Consider the following 20,719-nt stretch of genomic DNA (forward strand, 5'->3'; position numbering starts at 1 on the left):
GCGCAGACACCAGGAGCCCTCAAACAGTCTCTTGTTAAACAGTACGAGATTTTTTTCTGCCTTTTGGCTCCCGATCTATGGATCTTTTTATGAATCACACTGTATCAGCTGAGTGGGACATGGCGTGCAGCGAGAGACGGCTACTTGCTATGCCTGTTAAAGCTTAAACCAAATTACAAGGAGATATATCCAAAGTACACAGCGTGAACTCTGCCTCTGGCACTGCCAGGGTCCGCAGCGAGCTCCCAGGTTTTTCATCCTCTGGCTGTGATTGCTGCTGGATGCGAATTTGAGGCTGTTGGGACTGATGGCAGTTTCTGCTGGTAGAAGAAACCTTCCAGGATCAGTAAAGCATTTTAATTCCCCGTTCCCCCCACCCCAAGGCAGCGCAGAGCAGTGTGCCCGTTGGGCTGTGCCTCTTTGGGTTCTGCTTGTTGGCACCTCATGGGCAGATAAGGATATCACGTTGGGATGGTATCCTCAGGAGAAATCCCTGCTGTTATAGCTGCCGTGCATCGCTCCAGATACCCACAGGCCTTCTTAACTCTGCTGCCATCGAAGAACCTGTTGGGAACCTCTTTTACTTCTGTGCCCACAGCAGGGGTAGATGATTTCTGTGCTTTTATTTCTCAACCTTCTCTTCCCTGACCTCCCCAATCACTGCCCTGCTGGCAGAGCGCAATCGTTCACGGAGGTATTTCTTCTGGCCTAGTGATGTGTTTTTATTGATTTTTTTTTTCCTTTCAGATGGATCCAGTGACTCCTCAGCCACTTCAGGCTGCTCTTCGTGTCCCGTTCGCACTGCTCCTTGTGCCCCACGCCATCCTCACTGCTCCACGTGCATCCTTCTCTCCCAGCTGCCTTGGCCTGGACCTCCCTCCCTGTGGCTAACTCACTGTGCCAGCCTGCTCTCATCGGCCTCCTTGGTGAACGCCAGAAGGCTTTATGCTTGTAGGATCATTCTGAGTCAGTCAGTATCTCTCTGGGGTTTGTGTGATTGCATGGTGGCAAGCAGAGCACAAAGCCTTGATTTTTCCCTTCCCAGTGACCATTCTCAGCTTCTATTGCTGTTGAGCACCACGTTGATAAATGGCACCATAAAAATTATGGTAATAAATTTAGTCTTTGTAAGAACTTCGGGGAAGCTTTGTTAAAAAGCAAACAAGTCTTCCCTCTTGGGATATTTCAGATGCTTTTTACAGAGAAATTTATTGGTCTTTTATGGGACCAGGAATACGTCTCCTCCATGACTTAATGCAGAATGGAGGTGAGCGAAATGCCTAAGAATGATGAGGTGGCATTATCACTCAGCTGGTGAAGAGAATTGTGACGATCTTGAAGAGGGCTGCTGGTTTTAATAATGAAAATAGTGCTGTTGAATCCCTCCTTGTGAAGCTGAAGCTAAAGTGGCTAACGACATAAGCCAAACACACAATACTGCATAAAAATGAGTGGACATACTGCTCCAGGTTCTCCGAGGTTATTTATGTAACCGAGTCCTCTTAAGTTACAGGGACTTAAATATCTTTAGGCAACGGATTCCCACACATCCACAGTGTCTGTCCTTTTAACTCTTGTCTTGAGAAGAAATAGGAACTGCTGTTTGAAACCAGTTCTAGGCTTGACATAACTACTGACTCCTGTGGGTGCTGACCAAGGATCAGTTTTGCCTGTGATATGGACCTTTGCCATTTTACTCCAGAATCTGCCCAAGTTTCTTGCAGTTTCTTGGTTTAAAAATGACAGCAATCAGGCTGCTAAAATCCACTAAGTCCTGTCTGCAGCTCCCTGCAAGGCCGCTCTGATGATTCACAGCCCCTGCCTGGGCCTGGGGAGCCATCTCTCCTCGTCCATTCTCAGACTCTGCTGGTATTTACCCGTCTAGGAAAATGAACGGCTCACCACGAAGAGCCTGTGAGGGTTACCATCACTGAAATCATGGCCATGCTAACCCACGGTGCTTGCCACTGGGGTTTGAGCAAGGACTTGAGGACTTACACCTTCCTGAAAAGGACATTATAAAGTGGTGTTTTAGATGAAGCTGAATAGAAACATGATTTTATGGAGTTCTTATTCATGTAACCAGAAGGAGCTAGTACGGTTCTGTGAAAGCACAGTCCCCCTCCTCATGGAGGCTCGCTGCCCCGCTCTCTCTGAGCCCTGCAGTGGGATGTTGTGCTGGCAAGCCTCTGTGCTTCAGCAGCCACCGCCTCGGGCAACAGATTGCTCCATGAGAAACTCCAACGCGTGAAATTGTTGGAAATGCAAGTTGTGGGAACAGGGCTGACGGTAATGCAAGTTATTTACTCGGGAACGTTTATTATTTAATTAGGCAGTTAAGGCTGGAGGTTGACTGTAATTCAGAGCAGACCCAATGAAATGGGGTTCTGTTTTCTTTTTATTTTTCTTTTACCTCTTGAACAGCACATGAATATGTACAAACACATGCTTACAAGGAGCATGATTTCGCTTCCAGAGATAAGTCACAGTTGACTCAGTGGAGGAATTGTGCACGGTTAAACACGAGGAACCTCAGGTTGGCATCACAAAGGCTCCTTTTGAAAGCCAGCTCTGTTCCTTTTATTAAACCACGGCATTGCCACCTGAACTCTGGCTCCAGAGCTGGGGGAAGGATGGCAGCAGGGCACGGGGAGGATGGCAGCGGGGTGTGCTGCTGTTTTCCTCCACATAGGGAACGCTGCGGAACAGGTCTCACGTGTGGGGCTGAGCCTTGTTCCGGATGGGATCCCTTCCAAAAACACCAGGGCTTGTCCAAACAAGGAGGAGTGAGATGTGACAGTGACAGACAGACGGTGAAAAGCGAGGGTAAAAAGGAAAAAGGAAAAAAAGAAGTGTGTAGGGGTGACTGCACAGAACTTTTTTCAGTTTCTTTCCAGAAAAATGTTGGTTTTGTTACGGAGTGTTACCAGCTGAGCATGTAATTTGTTATTTGCTTATAGTGTGCTGTACTCTGTGTGACTGATATTAAGGATTCCGTACAATTCGCATTGAGATGGGCTTGATTTTTTTTTGTAAAATCTCATGTTTTTGGCTTAGTGTCAGAAACTCCTGCACCCTGGCTTCTGATTAACCCCTACCCCGCAGAAGCCTTCAGGGACTGAAGGAACATGAACTCGGGGGCTGGTTGTGGTCTGTCATAACCGTCTCTTAGCCTCAAAACCCGCCCAAAACCCCAAAACCCTAAATTTTCCGTCACACACCTCCCCTGCGAGCTAATGGCGGACAGCTCTGCCCGCAGCCCTCTCTCACCACCCAGTGGGCCCCACCAGGCGGCGCCCGCTCCCCTGAGCACCCCAACCCGGGGCTCCTCTTAAAGCGGGGCTCCCCTTTCCCTCCAACCCTCCCGTAGCCAAACCTCGCCGCGAGCCCTGCCCCTTTAAGGTTACCATGGCGACCGCGCTCGGGGCGAGAGCGAGGCGCATTGACGTCACGGCGGGCGGCGGTTGGCCGGCGCGCTCCGTTTCCGTTGGGAGCCGTCGCTGAGGCCGAGGCCGGGCCGGGGCCGGGGCCGGGGGGCGCTGAGGGCCCGGCGGAGCCGCCCCACGCAGGTGGGAGCCGGGCCCGGACCCGGGGAGGGCTCGGTGGGAGCCGTGAGGCCTCAGCGAGGCTCGGGGGGAGGCCTCGGGGCCCGGCCCTGCCGCCGGGAGCGGCTCCGGGCCGGCAGCGGAGCGAGGGGGAGGCCCCGCGCGGCGGTGGGGGAGGGCCCGGGGTCGTTATTTGCGTGTTTTGTTTTTATTTTTTTAATTATTTGTCGTTGTCTGAGCGCCTCAGGTGGCTTAATTAGCGCCGGGCTTCGTTAAGCAGCGCGGGGGGCTTCGTTAAGCAGGGCCGGCCCTCGTGGGTTGGCGCGGATCGGCGCTAATTAGCGCCGACCCCCGGCAATTAGGGTTGGAGCGTGTTAATTAGCGCCGCCCTTCGCCCTTCACGGACCCCGGAGCTGTGTGGGGCCTTGCTGAGGCCCGCAGCGCCCGGCCGGGTGCTGTGTGTGGTGCTGGGCGGCCTGCGTTAGCTGCTCCATGCTCCAAGGGCCTGGCAGCTCCCAAAATCTCCCCCTCTGACTCCGTTTTCTTCCTTTCAGAAGCTGATCCTGGGATCAACGGATCTTGCTGTGTGTTCCTGAGCTGTTGTCGTTATCCCCCCACCAGGTAACTGCCTCTATGTTTCATCAAAAATGCCCTGAGAGATGATTTCTTAATTCTTCATCTAGTGCTTTATGAAAACATGGCCTGAGATTAATGTATTCTATAAATATATATACATAGAAATATATTAAAAATTGTAACAAAAGGAAAAAAAGCCACATTGCTTAAAAACAGTTTTTTGAAAGTACTACAGCTGGCGCTGCAATTTTAAAGTCTCCTGAAAACCTGGTATCATAATGGGTCTGCCTAAAGGTGTGCTCCTGATAACTTACAGTTGAAGAAACGTTTTGGGGATTGCAGTGAAATAGTTACGAGGTGTGGAACAATTTAAACTGGAGAGCAGCATTTTAGGAGAAATGCTTCTAATTGTATAACTTTCATTAACGAGCTGCTTTGGCAGTCGGTGAGCTTGCTCTGATTTGACCTTACCGTGTTCCACGTTTCACTTCCTAATGCCTTTAATGCTCGCCTCTCAGATTCCCCGCTTCCACCCACCTATCTCCTGAGCATAATCCCCTTGACCCCGTGTCCGGCTTTCAGCTGGGACAGAGTTAATCTTCATAGTAGCAGCTACGGTGCTGTGTTTGGGAATTAGGAGGAAAGTGATGGTGATAACACGTGGCTGCTTTAGCTGTTGCTGGGCAGTGCTCCTACAAAGCCAGGGGTGTTTCAGCTTCCAGGAGGCTGGGGATGCAGGATGAACAGGGAGGGGACGCAGCCAGGACAGCTGGCCCAGGCTGTCCGGATGTCCCGGACCTCGTGGCGTCATGCTCAGTGATAAAACAGGGGCACTTGGCTGGGGGCTGCAGCTCAGGGACAAGCTGGGCATCAGTCAGCTGCTGGTGAGCGTTTGCCTTGTGCATCACTTGTTTTGTTTGTTCTTTTCTGTCCTAGTTTCTTTTTGGTTCTCTCGCCCATCCCAGTGGTGCAGGGCTGTGTGGTGCTTAGTTGGCTGCTGGGTTAAACCACAGCACCCCACACAGGCCACGCAACGCTGCTTGTAAGTGAGCCTCCAATCCTGCAAAATCTTAGATTTTTATCAGCAGAATGTTAAGATGGAAACCTTTCCTGACTACGTGCTCAGAGAGCTGGGGTTACTGAAGCTTTTCCAGCACAAGCAAATGCTCTTCCCATTCTGCTTGTGTCTACAGAGCATCCAGATTTTTTATTATTTCATCCCACGTGCTAAATAAGTTCCTAACTTTTTCTCTCACAATTTGACTTTGTCATAAAGATGGTTTTACACTCTGGTATCAGGAAGATGATAACGCAACATCATTTTCTTTTAGGCAGCACAACGTGCCTGATTACTGAGCAGCAGCATCCTTGTTTCCACTAATTATTTAACCTTCTCTTTCTCTTACTTTCAGCAATGGCAGCTTCTAGCAGCAGCAGCAGTGAGGAGGAGCGTAGCCTTCGGGAATGTGAACTTTACGTCCAAAAACACAACATCCAGCAACTCCTAAAGGATTGCATTGTGCAGTTATGCACCGTGAGACCTGACCGGCCCATGGGATTCCTCAGGGAATACTTTGAAAGATTGGAGAAGGTAAAAATAAGTCTTGTGAGAGAAGGAACAACCTAAACTGACACCATCTCAGTGTGACGTAGCGGCTGAGGCTCAGATCTGGCCTGTGTTCCTGTTGGCTGTTTGGATCTTGAATTGATGCTTTTGGAGAACCAATTTTCTGTAGTTTTTTGTTAGCTGATTGTGGTGTAAAAGCACCTTTGTCATAAAAAAGGACTTAGGGCAAGAAATTAACTGTCAAGGGTACAGGTGTAATCCCTATCTAGTATTTACTGACAAGCTAATAGGGTGTGAGGTCCTGTCTGTGGTCAGATATCCGTGGTGAGTGACCCCTGTGGATGCTGGCAATAGTCACTGGTTTCTTACCTCGAGACAAATTATTTATGTTGATTCAGGTACTGCAGGGAAGCAGTCAGCCAGTTGTAGTTACCCAAGCCCAGCTGAAGTCAAATGGAAGTATTTGGTTTCCAAATTTGTAGGAGACCAAGCCTGTTTCTGCCTTCTGCTGGGAGTTCAGTGTTACTGTCACAGCTTTGTTCCTCTTGTTTTTCCTCAAGGTCTCTTTGGTGTTTTTCTTGTTAACATTCTATGATCTTGGGAATGGAAAGTGTTCTGTCCGTTCAGTGCTCATATCTGAAACAATTTAACATTCATTTGAACAGTTCATTGTGTACATCAGTATCTAGCAGATAGGAGAAAAAGCTGCTATGAAGACGTGAGTTTTTTAAGGGCTGCTGCAGAGGAAAGGCTGGCTATAACCAGTGTGTTCAGGACATGTCATCAGTAAATGATGTAGCTGTGACCTTACACAGCAGTCATTTGCAGGTGCTGCTCTAACTGCTTGTTTTGTATGGGAGCTATATCTTTATCTTATTTTTATTCTAGGTAGTTATAACTAATTGCTGGAGTAAAGAAGGCAGATTAATGCTAGAGATCATAACTATGTGCTGTGAAAGTAGTCTTCTAATGGAAGTGTTGGTGGTAGATAGTAGAAAATGATTAAACCCTGCAGTCTCTCCTCCTGGAGCTCACAGTGTGTTTGAGAAATGTTTTTGCTTTTGGACAAGAACTCTGTATAACATCTGACTCTTTTCTGTGGTAACATCTTGTGTACATCCTCTTTCAAAATCCCAGCAGCAAACCAGGTAGTAATCATGTTCCTAAAAATCCTTTGTCCCCACCTGTTACCAGGTCTATTTTCCACCTCATATTCTTCGGTTTGAGCATGGATAGATTCTAAAGATTTTTGTATCAATGTTTAAGGTAAATTAAAAAAACCAAACTTACTTTAAAAACTATCACAGTAAACTGACTGACTGCACTTAGCATAAGCTGTAAACCAATCCACGTGTAGGGATATAAAATAGGAATATTTAGGTTCTTTTCTATAGCAGGCTGACATTCAACATATTTAGTTTTAAAGGGAACTTAATTTGCCTTTGCGTTCAGGGCTAGGCTTGTCATCCTGGTAGTCACGTGTATTTTGGAGTTGAATAACTCTTGATGTTTTTGTTCTGGTGCAAATAGCCTGTCTGTGTACTCTGTCAGCCTACAAGGAAGCTGAAAGTAAAACTGGTTAGGTAATGTTTATCGCCCTCAAATTACTCTTTCAATTTTGTTCAGTCTTCTATTATGAGTAGTGTTGGCGTGGGTTATACATCCCAACTAGTACAGCTGTAGTATGGTGAAAACTATAGCTTTTTTCTTCCAAATTTACTGAATTTAAAACTTGCTACAGATTTGTTGATGTGATTTCACCATTCAGTCTAATGGATCGGTCTTAGTTTGACCAGGTAACGTTGGACCTTAATAGCTATCAGGTAACAGAGCAGTGGGTGTCCTGTGCTACGTTAACAAGCTCCTCTGACGCCCCTGTCTGGAAAGCACCAATGCTAAGTACTGTTATTAACCAGCTCTAACCTGCTAGGTAGTTCTGGCTGAGCAAAAACATGTGGAACAATCTATTTTACTTCCCACGAGTAACGTCTGTTACATCTTTAGTAACACAGAGCAACTTTTCAATATCCCTCTTTAAATCTGCTAATCTGTTACACTGAACGAAAGCGAGGCTGAGATGCAGCGTGATTAAGTTTTTATTAAGAGTGACTTTTGAATGAACCTGATTCAAAACCGAAGCTGGGTTTCTATTTTCTCCCTAGTTATCCTGACAAGTCATCTCTTCGCAGCTGATTCATTGACGTGTTAGTGCAATACATTGAAGACGTTTAAACACGCTTTTGAATTTGTGTTCTACAACATTAAAATTACTGCCTCTGAAGCAGTTAGAGCTACGATAGGAATTTGCATGTCCTCTTCGGTTATGAAAGCTTTCCCATGAATTTGATTACTGCACGGAGATGAAATGGCACCCAATCAATTTGTGGGGCACCAAGGCTTCTGCTGCTGTGCAAGCACGTCTGATAACAGCAGCGCGTGCTAAAAGCTGCCCGGTGCTGGGTGTGCTGTGTCATCTGGTTTGAGCTGTGGAAATGTAGCAGACTGTTACTGTCCCATGGACTTGTTTTGTGTATGTGGGACTGGATAGAAAACTGAATTTATAAAGCTAGTGATTGATGTCTGGGCACTATACCTGCTCCTCATCACCCCCCTGTCTCCACAAACTCATACCTAAATGTCTAGCAGAAATTTTAACGCTGCATTTTTTTGTAACTTGAGTTCTTCCAAATATGTGGATAGATAGTATAAATTAAATACAAATTAACCAGAAGGAAACAACTGTTCTGGAGTAATAACAATTACCAGATACCAGGGTACACAGTGCAGAACTTAGTTCTGAAATCATGGTCGTCTTCAGTAGCTGATAGAATTCATATGTGATTATGTGAGGCTCATTACTTTAATATTTCTTACTTGCAACTAATAATTTAAATGGGCTTAACAATAGCTATTTCTTATCTGTCAGGAAAAAAATTAAGCTTACAGTTAGTGGTCACTGATGATGAAAACTTTGTCTGGACTGCTCTGTTAGTTGAAAGCTCAATATTTGGATGCAATGTATAGGCTAAAGTTAGTACTAAAACTTTTTTAAAATTCCAGTGATGGTTGTACTAATCAGTATGGAGCAAAATTAATGCCTTTCTCCAGTAAATGTTTTATTTCTAGTAGTTTCTAAACTTGAACAAACACGTTCAAACACGTTTTCTCATGCAAATGAGACTGGTTGTATTCTAGGGTACCAGAGAATAACAGCTGTCGCTCCTTTCTGTCAGGGCCTGGTGTGATTTATCTCGGATCCGGTGGCGTAATACGTGTGGTTTGGTGTCAGGAATGCTACAAGGTGTATTTTAAAAACATGAATGCATGGAAAGCTGCTGTTAGGAAAGCAGTGAGTTTCTAGTGTGTCCCTATGTGGCACGGAGTTGTCCTGCAATGCATAATGCAAATGTGGTGATTTGTCTCATTTTGGGGTCAGCTTCCTCTTGATACGTGTTTAAATAGACTGTCTAGAGTAGCTGATATACTTTAATACTTTATCTTCTCCACCTGTAACCTTTCTATGTCCATGTCCTACCTTAACAGACTTAACATGATGTTAAATCTCAGCTCAGGCAGAGTTACTAGTTGTGCTTTTTCTCATGGTGCAGTTCCTCAAGCAGGCCATGGTGCTGGTGAGCCTCTCGTTGTGATGTACAGCTCCCTGGCTCAATGCTACCGAAGTGCTCCTGTCCCTGAAAGTTACAGGATTTCAGTGTTTGTGTGTTTTCTGTGATGCTGGAAGAGATCCAGCAGCTGACATTCGCTCACTGTAAAAGTGCCGAGGCTTTAAATACATCTTGCCCCCATGGCTTTGAAATGTAGCACTATTTTAATGGACAGAAAGCAGGAAGTGAAGTCCAGTTTGACAGATCGGTGCTCTTGGGCTATCCGAGAGGTATAAAATGTAAACTCCCTGTAATGGTTATCTGACGTCTCTTTCCTCAAAGTGGTGGTGTTATACTGGTTTTAAATAGCTGCTGTGTACCTCCGGGGAGGAGTGTGGCAGCCAAGCTGCCCAACAGGGCTGGGGACAGCCTTATCAAGGACACCAGGACAAACCCAGCTCTTACGCGCCTCGAGTTCTTGCAGAACAGATGACTCCTTGTTCTTTTAAGGCATTTCCCAAAACTGTTTCCTTAAAGCAGGGAGAAAGTCATTTGAGCTGCTATGACTCAAATGCTTTGGCTTTGAGGTTGGCTTTTTTTTTTTTTTTTTAAAGGCAGATCTTACGTACCAGAAGATTCACCTTGCTAAAAGAATTGAGTCTTTGTGCGTCAGGTTAGCTAGACTTCATTTGACTGGAAGTGTGCTGGCTTTCTGCAAAATTACTATGACACAGCACAAAAGGTAACTGAGGGAAATAAGGGAAAGGTCTGTACAAAGTTTACAGATCTGCAGTTTGAGGTGTGGGGGCAAAAAATACTGTTTGGCCTTTAGCATCCTTCTTCCACCTCTTTTGTAAGCAGTGTAGATATTTCTCTCCGAAAATAAATGATGTTACCAAGTGTTGAGTTGGTGCATGGTTTCACCTTGTTTCAGAAGGTTCTTGTGTAACATATATTTATGAGGAGTCCTCCTTTTGCCTTTCAAAGGAAAAAAGGCTCAATACCTTGCAGCAGAGGGAAGGAGCTCCTGGGTTTGTTATTGGGAATGTGTCTTTATCGTTTGCAGATTTTTCATTGTCTGTTGAATGCACTAGTGGAAAGTAGAATCAAGTTTATACCTCTTAATTTATCAAACCAGTAGTGTCATTTATTAAAATAAACACCATTGTGAGATGAACGTTATGAAAGGCATATCTTCTATCTCCTTGGAAAAGGGCTTTGATCTTGCTTACTCTAATCTCCTTGCTTGCCTTAAGTAAGAGTACACAGGAAGCTCCCTTGCACTGGCAGACTAAATTGGAATGTGATATCTAACTGCTTTTTTGCTGTACTGGATTAAGTGACACAGATATCTCTTCCTTCCTGTTCAGGAGGAAACAAAACAGTTGTTGAACCAACAGAAGTCTGGTTCACGCTCAGACTCACGGGAGGATGAAATCTCTCCTCCTCCTCCTGTGAACCCTGTGGTTAAGGGTCGAAGACGACGTGGGGCCATCAGTGCAGAAGTCTACACAGAAGAGGATGCTGCGTCTTATGTTAGAAAGGTGCTCTATTTTTTTTTTTTTTTAAATGTTGCCAGGAACTGGAACTGCAATCTAAGAGTTTACCTAAGACCACTTACTACCCAGTGTGTTAAGTCACACTAAGCTCCTGTGGTCTGTTAAGTCATGTGATGGCTGTAAAAAGCAGACCTGTGGCTCTGTCACTGGAGGTTAGGATAAACTGGCATTCAGTTAAACCATTTGTGTGGAACTTTGACCTGTTCCCTTTGAAGTAATGTGTTTATATATTTATACATACTTTTAATATACACACCCAGTGCTTCCAGTTATCCAGCAGCTGCAACAATATTAAGTTTAGCCTAGTGGCAGAGCAGATTCCCTGCTATTCATAGGGAAACAGGTTGAACAGACACTTGCACTCTTGCAGGAGAAACTACAATGTTAGCATGGAATGATGTTTTTACAGTTCAAGGTTGTATTTACCTTGTGAATAAACTGGCTGTAAATGTTGGCTGTATTTATTTATTAGTTCTATAGTGCTTGAAAGAATTTGGAGAAACTTGGTCGGAGTTTTGTAGCAATTTGATTAATTTATTTATCCTGGGGAATACAAATTTTTTTTCTTTAGGAATTTAAACAGTAACTTTTTCTGATTATGTCCTAGGTTATTCCAAAAGATTATAAGACTATGGCTGCATTGGCAAAAGCTATTGAGAAGAATGTGCTGTTTGCCCATCTTGATGACAACGAGAGGAGGTAGGAATAAATCTTTGTAGAAGTCTTAAAGTATCTTAAAGTGCACATTTCTGAAGAGCTAAATGTTTCATAACGTACAAAGCTGCCCAGTCTCTTTATAAGTCAATGTAACAGTACAGAAATTACAGGGAAGGTAATGGCTGTTTGGAGATGTATGAATGTATGCACGGAATCACAGATTAGTTGGGGTGGCAGACTTATTTTTTATAAGATCAGCTAGTTTTAACCTGTCTGTGGTGGGCAGGGACATCTTCCACTAGATTAGGTTGCTGCACATGCTGCAGTTGTCAAAGCAGTTGTCTAATCCTGGTATCCCTCTTTCAGTGACATCTTTGATGCTATGTTCCCCGTCACTTACATTGCAGGCGAGACCGTCATACAGCAAGGCAAGTGGCAATGCTTACGTTGATAAATAAGATGGAGGTGGTGAGCAGGCTCTCATCTGGCGATGGTGTTTGCGTGTTTCTTTGGAAATAAAAACTGCCTGGATGCAGTGAGTCTTGTATGTTACCTGGAGCACAGCTCAGGCTGTAAAGTAAGGAGTGGAGCCATTGTGGGAATATGCATATGTTATTTACTGTGAATTGATGGCTCTGTAGAACACATTACGACAGTTTTTGGATCCAGTATGCCTTTCCAGTGTTCCTGGAAGTGCTGCTGATATACTGCATACCAGTAGATGTCCTCTTTCACAGAACTAAGAGGAGTGTGAAATCAGCAAAATGTGAAATTTCACCCTGCAAACTGTGTAAAATTGGTCTCTGCCAATGTCATTACATTCTACACATCAAAGCTGGCAGAGGTGCCAATTCTGTAAAAACAGGAATACTTGCCTGGTTTTACTTCTTTAGTGTTTATTTTTCATTCTTTTTTTGTTTTTTATCTTTAGGTGATGAAGGTGATAACTTCTATGTTGTTGATCAAGGAGAAATGGATGTAAGCATTACTGGTAGTCTATTAATGATGTGTGATATTTGTAGGCCTCTCTTACAGGTCCTTACTTTGGCAGCTTTTCTCTTAAGAAATTCTTGTTGTAGAAGCTTTTGCTTTGGAGCTGTTTTACTCCTTAGTGACAGCTCAGTCTGTACAGACTGAGTTGTGTTGAACTTCAAAACAAAGGATTCAGATGCTAATAGAATACTAATACTTTATAGGTGTAGGGAGAAGTCAAATTAAGGTGTGGGACAGACTATAAGAATGACTAGCCTTTTTATTTTCCATCCACAGTTTTCTGTGACAGCCTTTTCTAAGACCTTTTGAGTTCTCTGTGTTTCATAGAGATCTTAAGATTTTATTTCCTACCCAAAGGTCTCTGGAGTTCACATGCGTAGTCTCTGTGCACGTGATACAGAGAACAGTCCCTTTGTCAATGAAAATTCAACTTCTGGCTGGCTTTGGGGTTGTCTCTAAAGCATTGATGAAACCCCAAAGTGGTCCCCTTTCACTGTACAGATGTGAGAATTTCCCTTCATTACAAAGGAAATGCAGGGTAACGAAAGCTTCACGCTGTCTTCAACTGGCTTGCAAGACGCTGTGAGCTTTGGCTTAGTGCCATGCACTGCCTTCCAGGTGTATGTGAACAACGAGTGGGCAACCAGTGTCGGTGAGGGTGGAAGCTTTGGAGAACTTGCCCTTATATATGGAACTCCTCGTGCCGCAACTGTCAAAGCGAAGACGAATGTGAAGTTGTGGGGCATTGACAGAGATAGCTACAGAAGGATCCTGATGGCAAGTATTTTTCTAGCTGACATATGGCTCGTGCAATTAGCTCAAGGAGCTGTGTGCTAACCTGGAGTTATGCTTTTGGTTTAACTGTTTGGTCAACTTCTGCTGGTCACCTGACTTTTTATCTGCTTGCCTTTTGCTGGGGTTGTTTATTCAAAATCCTGCTATCGTGTGCAATCAGAAAGTTTATCGCTTCTCATGTGCATACGGGAATGGGGCAGGGGATAGCCTTGCATTAGGGAACGAAACATTTCCAGCACTATGAATGCAATGTAGTTCCCTGGACTGAAATTATAACACCTCTTGGTTAAATTGTCAGTTGTTTAGATTCTGCTCTGTATTATAGCCATCCATTTGTAGATTGTGTGTGTGTGAACGACAGCTGTAGAAAAACTTGAGTGGGTGTTGTGAATCTTTGTAAGGTTATACAATAATACATTTTAGCAATGTCAAGACCATAATAAATAAGGCTGCTGAACTTTCTGAAATATTACCGAAATAATTAAATTTGAAAACACCTGGTTTTGTGGGGCTTGGGGTGTGTGTGACAGGATGCACAACGTCTGGTTAAGCTGTATATTTTTTTTCATTGAAGTTTAGTAGAGACCTCATATCAAACGAGATGTAGACAAAAAAAAAACTTTTTTTTTTTTTTTTTTCCCTGTAGGGGAGTACTTTGAGAAAGAGAAAGATGTATGAGGAATTCCTTAGTAAAGTGTCTATACTGGGTAAGTAAGAAGATGTTGTTCTGAAGTGGAATAAATTGCCATATTGCAATTAAGGTGTTAAGTACCATTATGATTATTGACTATTGTGGTAATCCATGAAGCAGACTGTAAAGGCTGTATTGCTTTTTTCTGTATCATTCCAAAGTAATTCCAATTGAAATCTTTATCTGATGCACAAATGTAGCTGTTTGTAGGCTGTCTAAAAGGACAGATAAAAAAAAGTATAGCTTGTACCTCAAAAAGGCAAGTTATTAACGAGCTATTAACTTTCTAGAATCTTTGGACAAGTGGGAGCGCCTAACTGTAGCTGATGCATTAGAACCGGTACAGTTTGAGGATGGGCAAAAGATTGTGGTCCAGGGAGAGCCAGGAGATGAATTCTTCATCATCTTGGAGGTAAGCAAGGCCGAAAGTCCTAAATGTTTGTTAATATTTTTAACATTGCTTATTCTGTCCCTAAATAGACATTTGGAGAAAAACAAAATGCAGGAATGTACTTTTTGAGAATTCCTCGTGAGATGCAATCTTGCTGGACATGCAGAAGCTTATATTTAGCTTGACTATTTTTACAAGTGGTACTTCCAGGAAAAAAAAAATAAATCTGGCTTAACCCAGTTTGTCCTGTTTAGGAGAGAGGAGACCCATTCTAGATAGCTGGTAATGTCTTGCTAGTGGTATCATTGCCTTCTCTTTTTGCTATTTTTACTGTAATATTCTTACTGATACAAGAAAAATGGGAAGAAATCAGTGCTGTGGTAAGTAAATACCCAAGATGCTTTAAGCTTAAAGAAGAGAGAGGACCAGCTGTTCCTATGGAGCAGTCTGGTGAACTATGCATGAACTGTGAAGTGGTTTTTAAAGACTGAGATATCAGAACAGTTATTTCTGCAAAGCAACTCATTCCTTCTGGAATTCGATGTTCCAAGTGGTATCAGAAATTCCAATTGCTTAATTGCTGTGATTTATTAAAGGGCACAGCTGCAGTGTTACAGCGTCGATCAGAAAATGAAGAATTTGTTGAAGTGGGCAGACTGGCACCTTCTGATTATTTTGGTGAGTTCTGTCATGACAGCTGTGATTACATAACCCCCATCAGAGTTTTACCTGTGCTGTGTGGATGATAGTAATGGGATGGATTTGTTTAAATGCTATTTTGGCTAATTCGCTTGCTTCACTCAATGTCAGGTGAGTATCAGTCACTTGGCATTGGAGTGTGCATGCACCTTACAGAGAAGCAGTTGTGGGTTACTGTGATTCTGAACGGACTGGTGGTCATTGGGTCTGAACTCCCTACTCCAAGCAGGGTTAACTTTGAAATTGCATGTTATTGCTCAGGGCTCTGTCCAGTTGAGTTTCTTGTGTGTTCAGGGATGGAGATCCCACAGCCTCTCTGAGCAATCCCTTTCACTGTTTAACCAGCTTCTGTTTAATGTTTAAACACTTCCCTCTGTCAAAAAAACAAAAACAAAAAAAATAACAACAAACAAAACCACCACAACAACAGTTTCCTCAAGTTTAAGGTACATCCTCTCATTGTTTTTTGAATTGTCCTCTTGCAAAAGCCTTCTGGCTGTCCTTTGAGTTTTCCAGCTCTGTAGATGATGTAACCAGCAAATACTCTGTTGCAAGACCTGAAGTGGGATGAGCTCAGGAGTGCAGTAATGGTGCTGGCTCAGGCCAAAGGTCTGCTGAAAGATCTGCTTAGGTCTCGGTAACTAGTACCAGATGTTTGTTCTACATTTGTCAAGCTTCAGTCTCTTCTAAGTTTTCCCCTGATGTATATCTCTGAGTTTCCTACTACTACACTAAATGTTACCATTGTGTTCAGGTGCTGCAGATCTGTCCCCAAGGACTTTACTCTCCTTTAGAACCTGCTTACTCTTTTGCAAGCTTCTGTTTTGGAGGCTAGTGAGTTTGAGGTTTTAATTGGGCACAGAGGAAGAGTTTTTTCACCTTCCTTTTGAACATCCCTTCTGATAATGCAGGCAAATTTATTCTCTGAGGAACACTGAGTTCTTTCCTCAGTCCTGAATATGAAGGCAACCAGTCTAACAGCTTAAAAACAAACCAGCCTGAAAGTTGTTGTGGGCTTTTTCATGCTGCTGCTGGGATTGTTGAGCATAGCTGTTACCACCAAAGGGAACAACAGCATGAAGAAAACTTAATTTCAAAACACATTAGTGGTTGTAACAGGTATTTGAAACAAAGCTTTTGGCGTGTTTGTGCACAGCTTATGAAATGGGAATCCCAGGCTTGGGATGCTCATTTTGTAGCACTCAATGGCAAGGTCACGTTCTTGATTTTTGGCTAGCTAAATGTCAAAAGCTTCTGTCTTGTGCATTAACAGTCTTACATCAATACTGCAGTCTTGTCCTTTGTGTCTGAGGAGTTTGGGTTGAACAGTAGCATACCTTACATATTAGAAAAACAAGTACTGGGTTAGGAAAATTACATAGTTAACTGAGGTGTGAGCCTTTTTCAAATAGAAACTTGAAAGTTTTCTAGGTTGTCTTCGGAGACTTGAATGCAGACAGACTGGTAAATAAAAAAACCACTTCAGTCTGCTCATAAAGTTTTTTTTTTTTTCCTTAATCTGGCTTCACAATTGCTTCCAATGTAACTATACAGACACTTGTTCTGATCAGCGTTAAAATCCGAATTAACTTCGGTTCAATTCCTGCAGCAGCTTGAAATACAACATGGTAATTTCTTTGGTTCTTTGCACCTCAATTTTTAATGCTGTTCGCACTTTCCTGTTGCTCTAGGTGAAATAGCTTTGTTGATGAACCGTCCCCGTGCTGCCACAGTTGTTGCTCGTGGCCTGTTGAAATGTGTAAAGCTCGATCGACCCCGATTTGAACGTGTCCTGGGTCCGTGCTCGGATATTCTCAAGCGAAACATCCAGCAGTACAACAGTTTTGTATCGCTGTCTGTCTGAAACCTTCCTCCCTATCAGAAACATGCTTCACGAATGCACACTGCTTTCTTACCCTTGTGCAGAGCCACATTGCCACTGGCATTTGCAGCTTCCTGTCTGTTTAAAAAAAAAAAAAAGGTTAAATTGCTTTTCATGGCACTACTTTTAATTTAGAGCATATTAGTTTTGTGCTCTCTGTCCCATTAAATAAATAGAAAAAGTTCTATGGAGATGTTTGCTGTTACGGCTTCTTTCTGTGCAACTGCGTCCAACTTGGGCAAATGCAGCAAATGCAGCCTTGCTTTTCTGAAGAAGAGGTCTCCAGGCACCATGCCAATTGCCATAGAGTAAGGAGGTAACTGGGAAGAGTGGGGTGGAAATCTAAAGGTGTTTCTCAAGCTGTTGGACAGACTTTAAGGCTGTGGTCATAATCTGCTGTATTTCTTTTCAAATGAGAACTGCCCTTGTAATTGAGCTTCTTGGGGCTTGGGGTTTTCTTTTTTAATTTTCTGGGTACTGTAATCCTGGGGTCAATTGTGAGGCATCAGCTGCTAAGAAAGCCACAGTTGGAATTTAACAGTATACTTGTTCCTGTGTCTGCTGGTTTAAGGTTGCTTAGTTATGTTTTTGTCAAGTGTAAATCAAAGCTTTCAAGGTTAATAGTTCCGGTGAACTACTGCAGTTGTTACTTAATTTGCTGACTTGCCGCAACTGATTATTTCTCTTGTTTTCTCTTTGATAGATTTGCCACTCGGAACTTCCTGTTCAAAGTGGCAAGAACCAAATATTGCATTAAATGCCTAACTTTGGTCTCGAGTACGTAGATCGATGTAAGAATGGTGCAGCTCTCTAGCTGATATTAATGTTCAAGTCCTAGATTGGTGCAGAAATTGGAAGCAAGCGTTTTATTTCCCCTGTGACTCTTGCTTGCTTTGTATTCCTCAGTTGACTTTTTTTTTTTTTTTTAAATGATCGTTAGTTCAGGTGACCCTTTGAAACCAGGGAAATTTTAAACTTCGAGCATTTATGGCCAGCATTAATTGCAGGGGGTGAGATTGCTGGTTCATACAGATGCCATTATACTTGGTGGAGAATGTGAGGCGGAAAAAGTGAATGTTTTAACTTTCCTGCAGTGCTCAGTTATTTTAAGTATGTTTGTTTTAAAATTCATAATTTTTAAAAAAGACTGATCATGAATCTAATTTAAATACAAAAGGTGCATTCTTTTTCCTTGCTTATCCAATTTCCATGACACAGATTTCATACTTTTTTTTCCAAGTTCAATATGTTGCGGAGTCTTAAATGTATTTCAGTATTTACCAGCTTTGTGTTACATTACTCTGTGCGCACCAGTACTTCCCGAAAGTTTTTACTGAATTCCACGGTTCGATAATGGTAGGCAATTTTTAAAGTTTCCTTTAAACTGTAATTTATATAAAAGTAGTGTAGGTTTGTATTTGGGAGTGACAGCAAGCAGTTTTGCATTTGTTGTGCAACTACTCTTAATGATGGAGCCCTCATTTTATTTCCTTTCCAAGATGATGAATGCAAATTCAACAGACTTCCTCCCAGGCCTGTCAAAAACAGTCTGTTAATTGATGCTAAATAATTCCGAGGGTATTGTGCTTTTACAAAAGGTTTCGTGGTATTTCCAAACATGAAATTCCAAGAGTGGGATTTAAATGCTTGTGGTTTGAGTTTTCTTTTCAGAAGATATTGAGTAGACTATTTCTGCCAGAGCCCTTAAGGAGTAAGCAAATGCTACTTTTTTTTTTGTTAAAACTGTTCCCTTCAGTTTTGACTCTATCCAGGTTTCTCCTTCATGTGTTCTTCACGTTACTTTAAAGCACCAAAAACTGTGTAAACTAGTTAGAGCTCCACAAAAAAATGCACATTTTTTTATATAAGGCTTTCTAATCAAATTTCACTACTGCATCTTTTTAGCTTGCTGTTTACTCCCTTTTGTAGTTTTACCTACAAGATTTTAAGAAAAATCAGCTAAGTCTGAGTTAAATATTATTCACAGTTATAGCTTTACCTTTGTGTGCAATTTAAATATGTTTGAAACCACAATTGGCATAGTTTTGCCTTAGCTAACATTCAGGGCTTTAGAAGTAATTTTTTGCTAGTCCACCTTTAGCGAATTTATGAAGTCTATTGCCCTAGAAAGCTATAGTCAACCAGAGGACCATTTTTGTATTGTTACCTGACTATATAAGTCTGATTTACTGTATGTGCTAATATATTATATTCCTTTTGTTATAGATTGTCCTAATGGCAGGTAAAGCAATAAAATGATTTAAATTCTTAAACGCAATCAGTCTCTTTTTTTCCACCCCCCATCCCTGTATTATGTTTTCCTTCAGCATTAGAGGATGCCTTAATAATGAGTTGGTGGAAACAGAGAAACTTAAAGGATTAGCTTGCTGTTAGCTCTGGAGGATGGAGTTCAAATCCTAGCTTACAGCACAACTGAATCATCCCCTCTGGAGCCTGTGGCGCTTGCTATCCCCGAGCCACGCTGTGCCTCTGACCCAGGAACTTCTCCATAGTTCTGTGATTTGCTTTTGAAACAAACACTGCTTAGAGGTACTGGCGGCTTGCTTGAGTGTCTCTCAAGTCACTTCTGCTGTTATGATCTCTTGTAAAGGCAGCTCATTCCTGGCACAGCCACTGTTACTGGAGCTCCTAAACTTCTGTAAGTTGTCTGCTCCCATCTCTGCATGCCCTTAGGGAAAGTTTTGAACTCTATCACACTTTCAAGAAGCAGTAAGGAGCTACCATGTAAGGGAAAACACAAGGAGAAAGAAACCTTGTAACCCGTTAGCATAACAGCCATTAAAATATCCATCTGCTTGGTTCCTTCATCTTAGCCTTCCTTTCTCCCCTTCCCTTGATTTAAAAAAAAAAAAAAAAAGTTTTCAGCCTCTGATTTTTTTAAACTTTAACTTTTTAGTACTTCCCTTTCCAGTCTTGTAACTTTGAAGCTATCTTCTGCAGCAGTAGCTACAGCATAACACTATTCAAATTTATTTTGGGGTTTGTTATGTATGTTACAAGCACAAGTCACCAGTAGAGGGAGAAGCAACTTTGGTAATACAGCATGCTGTTACTGCACTAACTGCTGGACTGCTGAGAGGGAGTTAAATCCTTTTATTTTAATCTATGATCTGTCCACAAGACTTGATGTAAAAAAAAAAAAAAAAAAAGTCTAAGACCACCATTGTAGAGAACTCTGACTGATTAAGGCTATCAAAAATATGCTTTAAGTGAAAGCTGGAAGTGGGATGACATGGCTGAATCACAAGTCAGAACAGACTAAAAGAGCCAGGTGTGAGGTTTGTTTGCTTTTGTTTTTTCTTTCTTTTCCTGACCTTTGTGGCTTCAGAATATTGGCCCATGCTGCTAAACACAAACACTCCAAACTTCCTTGCTCATAAGAACGAGCAGAACAGGCACCTGTACTCAAATTACATCTTCATAATAAAATTACGTCTATGCTTTCTTCTGTAGCTTTACAGCATGGAGACAGGTAGGCGATTGCAGATTTACTATGGGGTTGGATTGGGCTTCAGTATGGTTCCCTGCAAAATACCAACAGCAGTGGCCAAACAAGCTTTGTTACTTCTTACATGCTGCAGGCAGCGTCACCGAGCTCTCGTTAGGCTGGGCAGAATTCCAGCCTACAGGAAAACGAGCCCGGGCTACATGAAGCAGCTTGCTGTGAACCTGAGCAGTCGGCGGTGCTGCGGATGGCTTTTGTTTAACTTAAAGGTTAGTTTAGAATGAGCTTCCAGC

The 20,719-nt window shown here is 42.7% G+C and overlaps 1 protein-coding gene across 1 annotated transcript; it reads left to right on the forward strand.

The window, feature by feature from the left end:
• The first annotated feature begins 3,478 nt into the window (after positions 1–3,478).
• Positions 3,479–18,108, forward strand: PRKAR1A (protein kinase cAMP-dependent type I regulatory subunit alpha). Its single transcript, XM_032199607.1, has 12 exons — positions 3,479–3,569; positions 4,100–4,166; positions 5,534–5,712; positions 10,664–10,837; positions 11,460–11,551; positions 11,876–11,937; positions 12,441–12,487; positions 13,121–13,279; positions 13,944–14,004; positions 14,279–14,400; positions 14,976–15,057; positions 16,770–18,108. Exons 3-12 carry the CDS (start codon positions 5,536–5,538, stop codon positions 16,940–16,942), a joined length of 1,149 nt encoding a protein of 382 aa, XP_032055498.1. The 5' UTR covers positions 3,479–3,569; positions 4,100–4,166; positions 5,534–5,535; the 3' UTR covers positions 16,943–18,108.
• The last annotated feature ends 2,611 nt before the right edge of the window (positions 18,109–20,719 follow it).

The sequence above is a fragment of the Aythya fuligula genome, chromosome 18 (assembly GCF_009819795.1).
Source record: "Aythya fuligula isolate bAytFul2 chromosome 18, bAytFul2.pri, whole genome shotgun sequence".
Lineage (NCBI taxonomy): Eukaryota > Metazoa > Chordata > Aves > Anseriformes > Anatidae > Aythya > Aythya fuligula.

Excerpts from the sequence above, each read along its gene's own strand:
- PRKAR1A (XM_032199607.1), top strand. The coding sequence starts at position 5,536 with ATGGCAGCTTCTAGCAGCAGCAGCAGTGAGGAGGAGCGTAGCCTTCGG. Across the intron at positions 5,713-10,663 it reads ACTTTGAAAGATTGGAGAAG|GAGGAAACAAAACAGTTGTT; the intron begins GTAAAAATAAGT and ends CTTCCTGTTCAG. Across the intron at positions 14,401-14,975 it reads AATTCTTCATCATCTTGGAG|GGCACAGCTGCAGTGTTACA; the intron begins GTAAGCAAGGCC and ends GATTTATTAAAG.